The sequence below is a fragment of the Papio anubis genome, chromosome 18 (genome assembly GCF_008728515.1).
Source record: "Papio anubis isolate 15944 chromosome 18, Panubis1.0, whole genome shotgun sequence".
NCBI classification, from domain to species: domain Eukaryota; kingdom Metazoa; phylum Chordata; class Mammalia; order Primates; family Cercopithecidae; genus Papio; species Papio anubis.
Window position 1 is genome coordinate 32,416,138 of NC_044993.1, and position 17,986 is coordinate 32,434,123.

Consider the following 17,986-nt stretch of genomic DNA (forward strand, 5'->3'; position numbering starts at 1 on the left):
CTATGAACTTCCAAGTCCCTTAAGAAGTAATCCCTCTTTGATCTTCATCTGAACTAGGAAGGCCGCAAAGAGGAAACTATGGGCCAGTTTCCATATGGGGCACCAGTTCACTGACCGTGGTCCCAGGGCCCCTGGGACGGTGGTTCAGCAGGCATGGGGTAGGGCTTCATGAGGGATTCTGAGTCCTGCCAGACTAGGGAGAGTCCTGCCAGACTAGCAGAGGCCCCATACTCACAGTTATGCAGGCTCAGAGAGGTGAAGGCCCTGGCCCAACATCACACAGCCGGGCAGAACAGAGCTAGGCCGAGGGTTCAGCACTCCTCACTCCGATCCCTGGTGCTTCTTCTCTTGCTGACTGTAAAAATGTCTGCTCTTCTGCCCCAGATGAACTGGAGATAGGGGTCTCCAGGGCTGAAAGGGATCTTGGCCTGCCCACCCCTGCCCCGTTCCTTCCCCTCTGAAGCCCTGGTTGCTGGATTTGTCCCCAGAGAAATCACCCGTATTGATTCACAAGACTTTTAAATTTTATTAGTAAAATACAAAATGGCACAGACATTGGTGATGAGGGTTGGAAAAGTAAAAGGATCAACCTACTCTTTCCAAAGTCTTCCTAGATCATCCTTGTCCATGTCCTGCTTGGAGAAACTAACAAAGTCCATGGAAGGGGGACCAGCTGGCCCCAGCAGCTTCCTCACAAAGAAGGCAGGGCCCCATCACAGGGTGCCCCACCCCTGGAAGGCTCTCCCAGCCTGGAAGAGCCAGAACAAAGTGCATCAGTTCCACTCTCACCCTCTCTGAGCTGCCAGAGTGACCCCACCTGAGCCAGGCCCTGAACTTCCTGAATATACTGTGCCACGCCCAGCAGGGGAGTGCAAAGGCCGGGCGGGCTGGGCCGCACAGCGTCTTGCTCTCTATGGACCAGAGCTGGGTTTCCTTCCTCCAAGCACCCATCTGTGAAGGAGTGTTCCTGGCACCTGGGTAGAACCCAGCCCATAAGAGGCCCCTCAGGTAGAGCAAGGGTCACCCTCGGGGACAATCCAAGGGAGAGGTGAGCTGCCCCCAGGGACCCTGAGGGGCCAGGACGGCTGGTGTGGCCTCATCCAGGCATGCTCGAGCCTTCAGCAGCCAAAAAAGGGAACCCCTGACTTTATGCCTGCAACTTCCCCTTTCCCATGTCCCAGCCCCCTTCCCGGGTAGCGTCCCTTTCAGAAACAAACAGGGGCCTCATGGAAATCCCTGGTCCTGTCTGCGATGGGGACAAAGATGAAGGAGAAGGTCTTGGAGGGCAGAGAACAGTGTTTTCAAGGAGTGAGAGAGGTGGGAGGGGAACCCAGGCCTCATGAAAGAATCCGGCGTGTGGGAAGTGGGACCACAAGGGTCCCACTGGCAAGGACTGTCTAAGCTGCTCTGCTCATAAGGACTGTGAGGCTGCATCCAGGGGCTGGAGAGAAGGGCCTCAGGTCAATGAGTGATGTCAGGGGGACAGATATTCCTTACCTCCCTCTTTCCTTTCACAGATGGGAGTACCTTGGGGGGTTGATGGTAGAACTAGGATCAGAACCCAGCCTTCAGACTCAGCACAGTGTAGACCAAAGAAGAAAGCCACCAGATATCCTTATCTCCCCTTCCCACAATGCCTAACCAAGGGCAGAGCCTCACTGGGAGCAGTGCCAGGAAACACCACACTAGCCTCATGCAAGAAAAGACACGTCACTAGTGGGGGCGTGGGCTCTGTACAGAGGACGGGGCTGGGGGAGATAGCACCGCAGGTGGCCGGGGTGACTGGCAACTGCAGCAGAACCAAGAGACACAATGAGATTGCGGGGAGTGGGCAGAGGGCCTGGCCTGATGCTCATGTGTGAGATGGGAGGACTGTAGTACTCACAGGGTAGCGTGGGTCAGAGGGGGCTGGGCATAAATAATTGTTCATTGGGGCTGGGATGGTGTCAAAGGGAACCTCTAACCAGCCAGCAGCAGAGGAGAGTTTTGGGGCTGGGGTGAGTTGGGAGACCACCCCCTCTGTCCCTGGCAGGTGGAGAATGGTCAAGGCTGGCCTCCTGGGGTGTGCCTGGGAGCTTGGAGCTTGTGCACCTGGAGGATCCCACCTCCCCGCTCCAATCATCCCAGCTCAGTCCAGGCCCTTGGGTGGGAGTGGGTATGAGGATGAGGGATCCCAGGCAGCTGTCTGAATCAAACAACTAGACACAGGCCGGAGGAGTTCACACGGGCACCAGGACATATGAGTTACTACCACAGCTCCGGGGGATGTAGCGGAGGCCCTCCACCATCTCTCCCGCCATCTTTCGAGGGCAGCCCTGGAGGCTCTGGTAGGCGAACATGGCCACCCCCAGGCAGAAGAGGAGGCCAAGGAAGGCCAGCAGCCCCACTGCCTGCCTCCGGGTGGCAGCCTGGGCGTCAGGGACAGGAGTGATAAGGACGCCCAGCCTCTGGGGGTCCATGGTGGCATGGATGGGTTCCTCAGGTTTAGGGGTCCAGCTGCCTGAAACCACTGGCTCCCTGCTGGGGGTTCCTTCCGAGGAGACAGGGACCACAGAGACGTGGGCCATGCTGCCAGGCCCCCAGTCCTGGAAGGCATCTGTGTGTGCTGGCACGGGACCCATCTCCTCCCGCTCCAGAGAGTTCTCTGGCCTGGGGCTCTGTCCCTGACCCCACACAGGCTGGCCTTCAGACGGAGTGTTCTCCTCTGGGGCTGGGGAGGAAGTAGTGGAGGCCTGGGTGGAGGAGGCCTGGGTGGAAGGGTCCTGGGTGGACGGGGCCTCAGAGGTCTTTCCCTCAGCCCAGAGGCCGGGCCCAGGTTGGTGGGGAGCAGAACTCTGCCACACGGCGGCAGTGGAGACGGGAGGCACTCGGAAAAGCTCCGTGCCCACAGGCCCTCCATCCTGAGCCTTTGGCGTCGGGGGGAGCCCGGTCCCTGAGGAACCAGTCACGCCCGTCGACTGCTCTGGGGAGGTCCCCAGGGCCGTCTGTGCCTCCCGGGAAGAAGGAGTTGGCTTCAGGCTACCGCTTTCGCCTGTGGCTTCGGGCTCCGGTACTGCAGACTCCTCCATTCCCCGGGCAGCAAGGGTGGTCCTGGGCTTCACCAGGCCGATCTGCTTCTCGAAGGTGCCGCCAGTTCGAGTCAGAGCAGCAGCCTGGCGGTCCAGATGCTGCATCGCGTCCTTGACCCATTGTTCCTTCGGGTCGGCACAGAACAGCCTGTGCTGTCTCGTCTCCAAGCTACAGGGGAGAAAGACAGGGATCCAGTGAAGTCCAGATGCCAGAAACCCGGGCCAGCGTGGTGTGGGGGCACAGCACCAGTGCTCTGCAGGTGAACACACCTGGCTGGAAACTCTGCCCTCCCACTTAGCAGCTGTGAGGCCACTGACCAGCTGGGGAAACCTGCCCTCCTAGGCTCCCAGGTCCTCACCCGAGAAATGGAGATAGGAAAGCCTCCCATCTGTAGCGTGACCACCCATCCCAGAAAAAATGGGATGCAGGGGGTGCTCAGGATGAGGGACTTCCCATTTTAAAACCGGGAAAGTCCCCAGGCAAAGAGGGACGAGTTGATCACCCTACTTCTGTGTTACTGTAAAAAAAAAAGCTAAATTATGGCTCAGAGCCGATCAGTAATAGCTGAAAATAATAACAATGTCGATAATATTGTTACCATTAAGGCAGGGGGCTCTGGGCTTTGAGTCTCCTGCTGGGGAGAGGACTTCAGGTGAGCTCTGTATGGGGCCTCCTCACTCTGGAACAGGCCTTATGAGACTTCGTGAGTCTTGTTGCTCTTCTCCTTCGGTTTCACAGCTACAGGCTGTGCTCCACGCCCCTCTCCTCCCCTCCCGATGTGTGTTCACGGGCAGAAGGGGTTAGAGCCAAATATGTGGCAGCCTCATTGGGACCCTGAGTGCCCTCCAAATCTTGAACTTCCTCTGAAGCCGTGTGTGACTGGTTCACCGCCAAGCCCACAGCTCAGAGCTGACAGACGCCCTGGCTCCATGCCACAGCCTGTGCTTGGCATTTGCCCATGTTCAAATCTTACATCCATCCCACAAGGTGGCCACCAGGGTCATCCCCATTTTACAGATGAGGAAACCAAGGCTCAGAGAGGTGAAGTAAAGGCACCTGGCTCCAGGATGCCGGGAAGCTTGAGGAGTCCAGGAAGCAAGTATGACCCTGCAGGCCCCCTGGGCACAGCGATCCCCTCCCCCACTTCCTTTTTCCCTTTCATCTAGAAAACAAAAACTACTTGGGGGTGTCTTGGGGAAGTAAGCCTTGACCGATCAGCAAAGAAGCCAGGCAGGAGAACGCTCAGTACCTTGCCCACCTTAGAAACTGCATAATTGAGGAGAGGAAGTGCCAGACTTCCTTTAACTGAGCCTAGAAAGCAAAGGGCCATTGGCCATTTCCTGCTGCCTGACCCCTAAGTCTGGCTGAGGCTGCTTTAGGGCTCAAAAGTCAGTCCTGGGGAAAGGCCTCAGGGCTGGCTGCTTAGGCAGGACCCAAGAGAACCCCCAGGAGAAGGAAGTGACCAAGATGGCCAGGGTCCTTAACAGCCAGGAGGGCAATGACTCAATCCCTCCCCAGAGTCTCGAAATGACCCTGTTTCCTCTTCTGTCAGATGGAGATAGTGATCTCTGCAGCATCTACTGACAGACCCTGCCAAGCACTTTATTTATTTTTAATTTAATTTTTTTTTCTTTTCTTTTTTTTCTTTTTATTTTTTTTTGAGATGGAGTCTCACAATATTGCCCAGGCCAGAGTGCAGTGGTGCCATCTTGGCTCACTGCAATCTCCACCTCCTGGGTTCAAGCAATTCTCCTGCCTCAACCTCCCGTGTAGCTGGGATTACAGGCACCCACCACCACGCCCAGCTAGTTTTTGTATTTTTAGTAGAGATGGAGTTTCACCATGTTGGCCAGCCTGGTCTTGAACTCCTGGCCTCAAGTGATTCACCAGCCTCGGCCTTCAAAAGTGCTGGTATTACAGGCATTAGCCACCGGCCCTTGCCAAGCACTTTAGTTACATCCTGTCCTAGCCACACATTTTACAGACAAGGAAACCAAGGTGCAAAAAGTAAACAATGGAAGCAGGGCCATCCAGCCAGTAAGAGGGGAAGGCAGGATTTGCACCAGGTCTGTTAGAGTCTGGAACCTGCATTTTAAGTAAGACCCTCATGCTTTACGCCTACCCATACCACCCCATGAAATATAGTGGGTTCGAGTGTGGGGTAACATGTGCTTCAGTCCAGGAGGAATTACCACCGTTCATGGCTGCTCCAGGCCACAAGCCAGGGCGGCTGCCCCCCCCCAGCCACACTGGGCCATTCAGGAAACCACTCTCCTCCTTAGCCATGTGGCACAGAAATTAAGGTCAGTGAAGTGGCCTGCAGGCCAGGGGCAAGAGAAGCGTGTGCTGAGGCCTTCGCCTAGGAGACCAGGTCTGGGAGGGGAGGTGTGGACATAGATTCTCAGAGGTCTGGGAATATTTCAAGGGCCTGAAGGGGATTTCAGAGGCCTCGGGGGCAATACCTACACGATTGCACGTTTGCCGCATGATTCCTGGTTCTGTTGATAGTGGATGAGCAAAGCCACAGGTATCTTTGATGTCATCTTGCTGCATGTAATGTTGCATTTCGTCACGCCGTGGTGCTGTCCTGAGTCCAAAGAGGTTCCTGGTCAGCAGGGATGTCTGTGGGCATCTGGCTTCCCAACCCTGTGCCAGATTGTCCCGGCCACACCACCCAAGCCAAAGCTGATCACCTATACACCCTGGCCTTCAAGGCCTTTGACTCAGCCTCCCTCCCCCCCCAAACTTCTCTATGCCTCAGTTTCACCACCTGTAAAATAGGAACAAAGATAGTATCTACCTCATTGGCTTGTTGTAAGAATAAGAAATGTGAATTCTTATTTACAGAGTTCTTTTTGCCTGGCACTGGCACATATTAAAAGTTTGTTTGTTTGTTTGTTTGTTTGTTTGTTTTGAGATGGAGTCTCATTGTTGTCGCCCAGGCTGGAGTGCAATGGCACGACCTCGGCTCACCGCAACCTCTGCCTCCCAGGTTCAAGTGATTCTCCTGCCTCAGCCTCCCGAGTAGCTAGGATTACAGGCATTTGCCACGACACCTGGCTAATTTTGTATTTTTAGTAGAGACGGGGTTTCTCCTTATTGGTCAGGCTGGTCTCAAACTCCCGACCTCAGGTGATCTGCCCTCCTTGGCCTTCCAAAGTGCTGGGATGACAGGCATGAGCCACCATGCCCGGGTTAATTTTTAAAATTAACTGGTCCATTGTGCAGCAGGGGAGATGAATCTGAGAGTGACAGGGATCTGCTAAGGTCACACAGCCAGCAAGTGATGGAACAGGTTCTCCTACCAAGATGGTGCAGTCTCCACCGGGCCTGTGGCCTTGCCTATCCCCTCACCTCTGCCTTGTTTCTTCCTGCTGCCTTTTTTTTTTTTTAATTAAGAAATAGGGTCTTGCTCTGTTGCCCAGGCTAGAGTGCAGTGGTATAATCCTAGCTCACTGCAACCTCAAAATCCTGGGCTCAAGAGATTCTCCTGGCTGGGTGTGGTGGCTTACACCTGTAATCCCAGCACTTTGGGAGGCCAAGGCAGGTGGATCACCTGAGGTCAGGAGTTTGAGACCAGCCTGATCAGTATGGTGAAACCTTGTCTCTACTAAAAATACAAAAATTAGCCTGGAATGACGGTGGGCGCCTTTAGTCCCAGCTGCTAGGGAAGCTGAGACAGGAGAATTGCTTGAATCTGGGAGGCAGAGGTTGCAGTGAGCCAAGATCGTACCACTGCACTCCAGCCTGGGTGACAGAGCAAGACTCCGTCTCAAAAAAAAAAAAAAAAAAAAAAAAGAGAGATCTCTTGCCTCAGCCTCCCAAGTAGCTGGGACTACAGGTGCATGCTACCATGCCTGGCTAATATTTTTTAAGAGACAGGGTCTTGCTATGTTGCCCAGGCTGGTCTTGAAACCCTGACCTCAAGCGATCCTCCCACTTCAACCTCTGGAGTAGCTGGGATTACAGATGCAAGCCACCATATCCAGCAATAAACTTTTTAAAAGTGTATAAGTACAACTGCTTTGTAAGAAAGTGGGGTCTGATGAATAGATGATCCTTTGTTCTGCTGTTAAGAGCCAGAATGAGCCTGAGAGTAGTTGCTGAAAGGTACTGAGTCATCCTGCCTAGGAGGGAAGAGGCATTTGAAATTCCTGGAGCAAGAAGAGTAAGGAGAAGGAAGGGTTGGAGATGGAAGGTATGAATAGGGTAGGGGCAGAGTGGGGCAGAAGGGGCAGGCAGTAGCTGAGTGTCACGTGGAGCCAGAGAGAAACCACAGGACAGGACAAATAGACCCAACTATTTAATATAAACATTTGAAGTTGTTTACACTGCATTTCCACCTTTTCTCTTTGCCTAAAATCGCCAGCAATTTTTTTTTCCTGCTTAGCGTGAGCTCAAGGAGGATGAGTGTAAAAATCAAGGAAGAGTTGGAGTTTCAGATCTGGGTCAAGGTTATGTGCAGCAAAAGCAAGACCCCAGAGGGTTTTGCAAACATCTGGAGGCCAGGGCAGTCAAGAGAGCAAGCCGATCTTATCTAGCACTTCAGAGCCTGGGAAACCCCCAGCTCATCCCTGGGCTCCACCAGAACACGAATTGCTCATGCATAAATACTTACATATATACGGCCATGCAAACATACTCCACTTTCCCAAATACAGGCGCATGCACGTGCGCACACACACAGAGACTTTGTAGAGTCTGCTGCTTCCTCTCTCCATCGCTCCCCCTTAGCTTTGGCCCACCCTGCTTTGTGGGAAGGTGGTTTAGGGCTGGCAGGTCTGGGTTGAGTCATCAAGGAGCAGCATTAGTAGCTTCAGGGGGTTGGGGGCTGTGTGCAGGAGAGGCTCCCCAGGTCACAGGGCTGTCCTTTCTCTCTGAGTAACCAGGATATAAAAGTCACTGCGTGGGCTGGCCACCCTCCTTCTGCAATGGGACCTCAGAATGACGCACCTGCAGCCTCCCCAGGCCCTGTTGAGTGGAGCCAGGTGGCAGTCCCCTAAACTGGCCTGCAGGTGTCTTCTTTAGGAAGCCCCAGAAAATACGGTGCCCCTCAGTGACCAGAGACAGGAGGAGGCAAGGGAGGCTGCCCAATGGATAACAAAGAAGGTCCATTCTGTGCGCCTCAAATCCAACATGGGGAAAGCCATTACCCACCTTCAGGGCTTTAAAGAGCCACAGAGTCATCCTGTCTCCAAAGTCCCCACTCTCTGCCACAGTCCCTGAATGGTCCTGGCCCAGCTAAGTTCTTGGTTCTGCCAGGAAGATTGTTTAACTAACCTGGGGAGCCTGTCCCTTCTCAGAGCTGAAGTTTTCCTTTCTGTAAATGGAGACAATGCCTCACCCAGCCAGTCATCTATTATCTGTCATAGGAGTGTCAGGAAGGCAGGGACCTCATCTGTCTTGGTATCACAGTTTCCCAGCATCAAGCACAAGGTGGATACTCAATCAATATCCATTGAATGAAATTAGTCTCAATTTACTTATCTCTCTTTAATGCATCTATCTACCTATCCATCCATCCTTCCACCCACTCTTATCAACCTTCTACCCATTCCTCACCCACCTGCCACCTCCTACCCACCCCCACTCATCTCCATTCATCCATCTACCCACTCCCTCTCCCCTACCTACCACCTGTCAATCTTCCACCCCCTTTTATCTCACCCACTCATCCATCCCTCATTGTCCCCTCCCCATCCCTTCTTCCATCCATCCATCCATCCATCCATCCATCCACTTCCTGATTCAGCCAACACTGGCTGGAGTTACTTTTGAGTATATACAAAAATCTCAGGCCCTCTTATCCTTAACCTTGAGCTCTTTCTCCCATAGGCACGGGTGCTGAGCTTGGAGAGAGTGCTTCCATCCCAATAAATGCCATCAGATCACTCTGCTTATTCAGTCAACCAACAAATGCTGTTCCTCTTGCCAGACCCTGTGCCGGATGCTGTGAGGTACAGTGAGATGAACAAGGAATGCCTCTGGCCTCAGAAGGCTCCCAGCCTGATGGACAGGTAAAACAGGCACACAAAGTATCAGAGCTTTTTTTTTTTTTTTTTAATTGAGCACCTACTGTGTATCAGACCCTGTGTCCAGCATGTACACATCTGCTCTCTTTAATTCTCAACATCAAAGGGAATTATTATCCTGCAAAGGGAGTATTATTATCCCCACTTCACAGATGCAGAAGCTGGGAATAAGAGAGGTTAAATATGCCCAATGCCACACAGCGGCATGGTGGCAGAGCTAGTTTTCTACCCAGCCCCTGAACACCCACTGTTCTAGGCTACCCTAGATGCCAGGCAGAAACACAGCGTTCCAGAACATACCACAAATATACTGGGGTTTACATGAGGGAGAAACCACTTCCAACTTCAAATGATCAGGGGAGACTTCCTGGAGGAAGTCTCCTTTAGGCTGGACCTCAGGGACTTCTAAGAGTCTTCCAGGGTCTTAGAAGGAGACTCAGGAAATGTCCTGGGTCACTGGGTGAGGTGATAAAAAGAGGGCTTGAGCCATTCATTGCTCAGCTGTGTGTCCTAAGCAAGTCACTCAGACTCTCTGAGCTTCAGTTTCCTTACTTGTAAAATGGACGTGACAATACCTGCTTCACAGTGTGGTTGTGAGAATAAACATTTTTTAACATCTGGAGCATTTTTCCCTTAGGGCAGGGTTTCTCAACAGTGACACTACTGACATTTTGGACCAGACAGTTTTTTGTTTTGGGGGCTGTCCCGGGCACTGGAGGATGTTTAGCAGCATCTCTGGCCTCTACACATTAGAGGCAAGTAGCTCAACTGAACCAAAAACATTGGGACATTTGTAACAAGTAAAAATGTCCCTAGAAATTGCCAAATGGCCCCTGGGAGAGCAAAATTACTCACTGAGGACCACTACTCTAGAGATATCCAGAGATATCCACACAGCTCCCTCCCTCAGCCTCCTCCAAACTGTGCAAAGCCACCTACTGAGTGGGCTTCCCTAACCCCCTATTTAAAATGTCAACACCTCTCTTTCCTGTTCTCCATTTTTCTTTTCTCTTTCTTTCCCTTCCTTCCTTCCTTCCTTCCCTCCCTCCCTCCCTCCCTCCCTCCCTTCCTTCCTTCCTTCCTTCCTTCCTTCTTTCCTTCCTTCCTTCCTTCCTTCCTTCTCACTCTGTCACCCAGGCTGGAGTGCAGTGGCACAATCTCAGCTCACTCCAACCTCTGCCTCCCAGGTTCAAGTGATTCTCCTGCCTCAGCCTCCCAAGTAGCTGGGACTACAGGCATTCACCACCACACCCGGCTGATTTTGTATTTTTAGTAGAGACAGGGTTTCACGCTGTTGACCAGTCTGGTCTTGAACTCCTGACCTCAGGTGATCTGCCCACCTTGGCCTCCCAATATGCTGGGATTACAGGCATGAGCCCCTGCGCCCAGCCACCCCTCTCTATTTTTTGATCACAGTGCCTTTTCTTCTTCCAACAGATCACATTGTTTACTGATTTATTTTGTGTATTATCTGTCCTCTTTAGTTGAATTACAGCACCCCGAGGGCTGAGGTCCTTGGCTGTTTTATTTATTGATGCTGCCCCAGTACCTAGTACCAGGCTTGTCACACAGTAGGTGTCCAATAAGTATTTGTTGAATGAATGGACAAAATGCCCAAGCAAGCGCTTTGTGACATAATACCTTAACCAACAGAAAAATGGAGGAATTTTTATTTAAATTTGACAGGGGCCTGGATCTGACACTCTTGAATTTATCCTCCCATGCCCTCTCCATCCACCCCCACTGCTAATGAGCGGGGTAGGCTATAGGAGCTTAAAACAGATTCGTTTTTTTTCTCTTTCTTGCCAGGACTTGAGTGGGAGTGAATGCGTCAGCTTTTGGAGTGGGGGGGCAATGCTCTGCACTGACTGTAGCTGCAGGTTCGTTATATAAAGCACAGAAGCCTCCTGCCTGACACAGCCCCACAAACCCACATTTGGGGACTGACGCAGCTGCCCCACACTAGTCAGGGCAGCAGCTACGAACCCCCCAGCCTCCCCTCGGGGTCTCTCTGGCTTCCAAACCACCCCCTCATCCTAAAGGGGCTCCCAAGGGCCTCTCGGAGCCATACATGTCAGCCATTCATGTCAGCCATACATTCCAAGGTGAGCCTGGTCAAATGCCCAGTTTTACAGGAGGAGAAACTGAGGCTGAGAAAGGTTCCAGTAATCCCCAGGATCTTCCAGTAAAGCCAATGACCAAGATGAGGGCAGAAGCCTGGTTCTAAAGCCTCAGGCTGCTAGTCAGAGCACCCAGAGTCCCCCAGGGTCCCTTTCCATCCTAGCCTAGGACCCTTTCCCCTCTAAGCTTAGTAAAAGTAATCCTCCTTCAACACCCTCTTCAAAACACCCCCATAGGCACTGGAGCCTCATCACCCTCCTCCACCCCACCAGAGAGGTAATAGCTATATTTAAAGATGCAGCAGCTGGGACCAGAGGAGGCAAGACCCTGCTCAGGGTCACACAGCAAGACTGTGGCAAAGCAGCCGCCATCTGACTCCCCACTTTCCAGTTCTCACTGTCCCCAGACACCTCAGGCTTCAGGGCCCAATCCCAGAAAGCAGGCAGCCAGCAGGAATTCGCCTCCACCATCCCCACGTGCCCACCCACCCATGCACCTGCTCCCTGCCCCAGGGTGAGTTTGTTCCATGGAAATATCTGGAAGCTGGGGACTACTTCTCATTTTCCTGGACTTGCTGTGTGCCCACAAGCAAAGTCTCACCTTCTCTGAATGTCACCCTGCCGGATGGTGGGGGCAATCCCTGAGGAGGGGGCTGGCTAGCGGTTCATGGAGGTGGTGTGGCCCACAGAGGTGGTGAGTGTGCATCTGTGCTCTCTTCTGCATTCAGTCCCATGAGTCTTACCCTCTCCTGCCCTACTTGCTGGCTGTGCATCCTCAGGCCAGTTTCTAAACCTCTCTGGGCCTCCATCTTATCCATATCAGGTAGGATGGTCAATTATGTACCCCTACCAGGTCCTGGGCGTCAGTAAGCAAGTGACTAGAGGCAAACGCGTTTTCTACACTGTGCTTGGAGGAGGAAGACAGCATGATGGGTAGACAGGCAGAGCAACTGGGGCTACAGACCAGCACAGCAGCGGCAAGCCCCAACCATGAGCTGCAGTGACCTTGACCTTCACTGGTCCTGGGCCCCCTAATCCTGGGGGCTTTGAAAACAGGGCAGGAGAAAGTCCCAACTGTGGCCTGGCCCAGGGCCAGGGCTGCGGGTTACACATTAATGCTGGTTGGAAAGAGCCAGCCACTGTCAGCCAGGTCCTCCCACCCCAGTGCCCACCAGGAGCCTCTGCAGGCTCCCTCTACCCCCACCCTCCTGGCACACCCACACCTGGCTCCCTTATGCCACCCACACCACCTCTCTGTGCTTCCAGGCACAGCCACTTTGCTCGCTGGGTCAGGCAGAGCAGTCGCTGGCAAGTGGAAATCTGTCCAGTGCTGCATCTGGGGAAAGGAAGGTGCCCAGCCCCCTACTGCACATCCCTGGATAGGGGCTGCCACCGGCCTTGAGCTTTACCCAGACAGGGTCTGGGGCCCCTGATGTCAGGCTTGAGGGACAGACAAGGGGCTGGGGGCTCCCCACCGGGAGCTCCCCACCCTGTTCATGCCCAAGTCCAGGCCCCACTTACCAGCCAGCAGGACAGTCAGATGGCAGAGGGTGGCCAAGTGGAGCAGCCACGAGAGAGATATCGGAGCCATGGCTGAGGGTGGGCGAGAGTCCGGGCGGGGGCCAGGGCAGGCGGCTAGAGCTAGGCGGCAGAGCTTAGTGCTGTCCCTTCGCCACCGCCGCCGCCAGAGCTCTGTGGCTTTTTATAATGGTGCTGGCTGCCTCCGCCTCCAGCCCCCGCAGGCAGGAGGGTGGGAGGAGAGAGGAAGGGAGCCAGTGTGCAGCCGCTGGATTCCTCGGGATGTTGCCAAGGAACCGAGCCGGCTCTGTGGCCCTGGGCTTCTCATCATCCTAGGCTCGTCATACTGGGACCTTCCCCGGGAGGCTGGACCGGGTCTGCCTGGGTACAAAGGCCTCCTCTCCTGCCACGAGCTGGGAACATGCCCTAGGATGTGGCCTGGGGCCCTCGCTCCTAAGTGGGCAACACACAAAAGGCCAGCAGGCTGTGGAATAGAGAGTGGGGCGCCAAGGGGCCGGGAGGGACTCAGGGCCCCTCCATTCTGGGTCTGACAAGCTCTTCTTTGATCCAGGGAATGCCTTGCCCACATCAGGATGGACCCCCAAATTTCCCCTCTCAGAATCCCAGGCTCCTGGGGGACCTTGTTGATCTATGCATCTCCAGAGTCTGGCAGGGAGCCTGAAGTCGGCAGGGGCTTGCTGCAGGGTCTGCTGAAAGAAGGACTGAGTCCAGCTTCATATGGATAGATGGGGAAACTGAGGCCCGGAGCCACCCTAGGTCATCCACAGCATCAGAGTGGAGAACCCCCCTCCCACCACCATGATGAGTAGAATGTGGAAAGCTCAGGACCCAGGAGAGAGCCCTGGCCTCCCTGCCTCCACCTCCCGGCCTCCTGCTCCCTGCTGTGCACCCACTCCCACCTCTGCTCTGGCCCCTGCTAGCGCAAAGAACAATGTGGCTGCCAACCCATCCCTGATAACTCTGTGGCTCTTGGCTCCTCAGCTCTGCAGCCGTGCCCTGGATAAGCCTTGCCTCTCGTGGGGCCTGAGTTCTCTATCTGCCCAAGGAGAACATCGGGCTAGTGCACTGTGGAGGAGGCTTCCCAGCACTGGCCCTCCAAGGTCATTCTCCATGAGAGGTGGCAACAGGACCACACAGGGCCAGCCAACAGGCTCTCACCGAAGGGTGCAGAGGCTTGCCAGCCTTGGGAGCACATTAAAACACAGTCTCCCTTCATGGCAGCCTTCCCTAAAGGCAATGGCAACAATTCCTGAGACTCTAGAAGAGTCAGCAGCTCCGCCTTGGGCCAGGACTGAGCTGTACTGGTATCTCCGGGCTGCCAATCTGAGGGAAACCGGTTGTGGAGCCAGCATCCCGCACTATGAGCCAGTTGGGTTGGGCAGAGGGGCTACAGATCCCAAGGCCAGGGACCTCTCTCTCCTCAACCACCCCCTACCCAATGGGCTGCCTGGGGCATGGGGTTAGGGGTTAGGAGGCTAGAGTCTTCTTGAAGTAGCAGAGCACCCTTGGCAGGGGCCAAGGTCCACTCGTGCTCAGAGAATCTGTCCTGGCCTGTGCACATGCGAAGCGAGTAGCCTTCTCATTCCCAATGTCCAATCCCTCTTTTTATAACTGAGGAAACTGAGGCCCAGAGAGGGACAAGGAGGGATAAAAACTGAGGTTGTGTTCTTTCTGCTCTGTTTATGTAAGAACAAAGGAGGAGGCCAAGTGCAGTGGCTCACACCTGTAATCCCAGCACTTTGGGAGGCCAAGGTGGGTGGATCACCTGAGGTCAGGAGTTCGAGACCAGCCTGGCCAACATGGTGAAACCTCATCTGTACTAAAAATACAAAAACTAGCTGGGTGTGGTGCACACCTGTAATCCCAGCTACTTGGGAGGCTGAGGCAGGAGAATCACTTGAACCTGGGAGGCAGAGGTTGCAGTGAGCCAAGATCATGCTACTGCACTCCAGCCTGGGTGACAGAGTGAGACTCTGTCTAAAAAAAAAAAAAGAACAGAAGAGGAAGAAGGGGCAGGGGTGGGAGGAAAAAGAGAGGGAGAAGGGGAAAGAGGAGAAAAAGGGAAGAGAGAGAAGCAGGGAGGAAGGGGTGAAAGGAAGAGAGGGGAGGAGGGAGAAGGCGGAGAGGAAGAAGGCAGCCACCCTGGGAAGTGCTACACCTCATGAAGGACAGGAGCCAGGTGGGGCAAGTACTGGGGAGTAGAGGCCCTTATTCCCTGGCCCCCCACTATGCTCCAAATAAGTATTTAGAAAGCAAGGGCTTTGGGGCTGGGCACAGTGGCTCACGCCTATAATCCCAGCAGTTTGGGAGGCCAAGGCAGGTGGATCACCTGAGCTCAGGAGTTTGAGACCAGCCCGGCCAACATGGTGAAACCCTGTCTCTACTAAAAACACAAAAAATTAGTCAAGTGTGGTGGCAGATGCCTGTAATCCCAGCTACTTGGGAGGCTGAGGCAGGAGAATTGCTTGAATCCGGGAAGCGGAGGTTGCAGTGAGCCGAGATTGCAACACAGCACTCCAGCCTGGGCAACAAGAGTGAAACTCTGCCTCAAACAAACAAACAGACAAAACCTCTACAACCAATGATTGGTATTTTTAAATAATTGTTTTATCTTTTCTATTTTTATTTTTTAGCCAAACCATTGCAAAGTAAATTATAGATGCTTGACACTTTGCCCCTAAATATTCCAGCATGCATCTCCTCTGAATAAAGCTATTGTCTTACATAAATAAAATATCATTATCCCATCTAACAAAATTAACAATAATTCCTATATGTCATCTAACACCCAGTTCATATCCAAATTTCTCTAATTGTCCCAAAATGTATTTCGTAGTTTCTCCTGTCTCCTTCTTTCCTTCTTTCTGCCTCCTTTCTTCTCTCCCTCACACCCTTTCTTTTTATTTTATTTATTTTTTTGAGACAGGGTCCCTCTCTGTCACCCAGGTGAGCGTGCAGTGGTATAATCTCAGCTCACTACAGCCTCGACCTCCCAGGCACAAGAGATCCTCCCAGCTCAACTTCCCAAGTAGCTGGGACCACAGGCTCATGCCACCATGCCTGGCTAGTTACTGTGTTTTTGTTGTTGTTGTTGTTGTAGAGACAGGGTTTTCCCATGTTGCACAAGCTGGTCTCAAACTCCTGGCCTCCAGCAATCCGTCCACCTTGGCCTCCCAAAGTGCTGGAATTATAAGCATGAGCTACCACACCTGGCGCCTCCCTTCCTTCTTTCTTTCCTTTATTCCCTCCTTTCTTTTATTTTTTTAACCAGGATCCGATCTAGGTTCATGCACTGCATATGGGTATTTCTTTTGAGTCTACATAGACCACTTGCATAGACCACTTTTTAATGACTTCAACTTTCTTAAGAGTCAAGTTGGCTGGGTTCAGTGTCTCACGCCTGTAATCCTAGAACTTTGGGAGGCCAAGGTGAGCAGATCACTTGAGGTCAGGAGTTCGAGACTAGCCTAGCCAACATGGTGAAACTCCATCTCTACTAAAAATACAAAAATTAGCTGGGCATGGTGGCATGTGCCTATAATCCCAGCTACTTGGAAGGCTGAGGCTAGGGAACTGCTTGAACCCTGGAGGTGGAGGTTGCTGCCCTCCAGCCTGGGTGGCAGAGTGAGACTCCGTCTCAAAAAAAAAAGAAAAGAAAAAAAAGAGCAAAGTCAAGTCCATTGTCTTATACAATGTTCTCATTCTTAATTTAGTTATTTCCTTGTGATGTCACCTAATTTGTTCCCCTATCCTATTTATTTCCTGTAAACTGAGAGTTAGATCTAAAGGCTTGATTAGACCCAGGCTACATACTCTTGGCAAGAATCTATTATGAGTAATACCGTACACTTCACAAGCACCAGTTGCTCCACTTTTCCTTGGATGGATGGGATTGATGGATCGACGGGTGATTGTTAGACATCTTTATTGTAGAAGAATTAGTCCCCTTGTGATTTGCAAGTCAGTTGTGGCATGCTGGGCTGGCACCCTGTCACATGAACCTAGGCAGGATTTTGACAGACCATTCCAGGCAGAGGTGAAAGCCTCACCAAGGTGGAAGGGACAGGACGTATTCAGGGGTGGGGAATGGCCCAATGCCATTGGCTCCAATGGAGGCTGCAGCTGGGCCCAACTGCAGAGAACTGTGAAGCGGGAGTGAAGAATGAGAATGCTGTTCACAGGCTGGAGAGAGCTGGGAAGGTCTTGGGCTGAGGGATAACCAGAGTAACGACGAGAAAAAAAAATAAAAGGGTAGCACTGGATGCAGAAAGTTTCCTCTGGGGTGGGGTGGGGGTGGTGAGAATGGGGGTGTCCTTGTCCTCACCTTCCACAAGCCCTCAGGTGGCCAAGACCCTGTGCCCCAGGGAGCAGGGAGCCTATGCTGTTCTCTGGGGACACGAGGGACTCCCCCAACCCCGGAAGTAGCAGAGAAACAGCTCTGGAGAGGAGGATGGGGAGATCAGGGCACTCCTGCAGGACCAGGGTTGGAGAAGGGATGGGCATGACCGGGGACCACCCCTGCCGCCACCTCCAGGGCCCCTGGGGCCCCGCCCCTCCCAGTTCTCCCAGCTTATCTTTTCTGGCCAGCAAGGAGGGTTGCCCATGGGTGCTGAGCATTTCCTCTGCCTGTGACCACGTTGGCTGTACCAGAAGGAAGGGGCCTGGGTCCCTGAAATGACCATGTGGAAGGTTGCCTAAGACTGAGAATGCCTGATTAGACTTCATGTGAGAAGAAATAGCTTCTGTTGAGTTGAGCCACTGAGATTTGGAGGTGTTTGTTGCAGGACGTAGACTTTCCTGACTACTCCCTCCCTTTCTCCAGTGTCTGCCCGTGCGGCGGGAAGGTGAAGGCTGAGTAGTTGAGTGATTATGCTGCTGAAGGCTCGAGACGTGGGGACTGCTTTAATGGTTTATAAAATCCTCCTGACAGCGGGTCCCGAGGTGGGCTGGGAACTCTGGGACAAATGTCTGGGCTTCCCTGTCAGCACCTGTGCAGCCACCTCCCAGGCCCTTGTGTCCAGCCTAGACTCCCACCACTCACCGGGTGACCTTGGGCAAGTCACCGCCTATTTCAACGTGAAGACTTCCCCAGTGGGATAGAGGGGATCAGTGGTGTCCCTTGCCCCATCTCACAGGGACAGCAAATGCCAGGAAACCAAAGCAGACACTATTTTAAAGGATTTATTTTCCAGAAATCCTGAGGGGCAAGGGCAGGACAGGAGGGGA

The 17,986-nt window shown here is 53.2% G+C and overlaps 1 protein-coding gene across 1 annotated transcript; it reads right to left on the reverse strand.

The window, feature by feature from the left end:
* Positions 1–502: 502 nt before the first annotated feature.
* CX3CL1 (C-X3-C motif chemokine ligand 1) lies at positions 503–12,925 on the reverse strand. The gene is made up of 3 exons (XM_021932020.1): positions 12,743–12,925; positions 5,536–5,656; positions 503–3,237 (listed from the first exon to the last, which is right to left on the reverse strand). Exons 1-3 carry the CDS (start codon positions 12,810–12,812, stop codon positions 2,220–2,222), a joined length of 1,209 nt encoding a protein of 402 aa, XP_021787712.1. The 5' UTR covers positions 12,813–12,925; the 3' UTR covers positions 503–2,219.
* Positions 12,926–17,986: the final 5,061 nt, after the last annotated feature.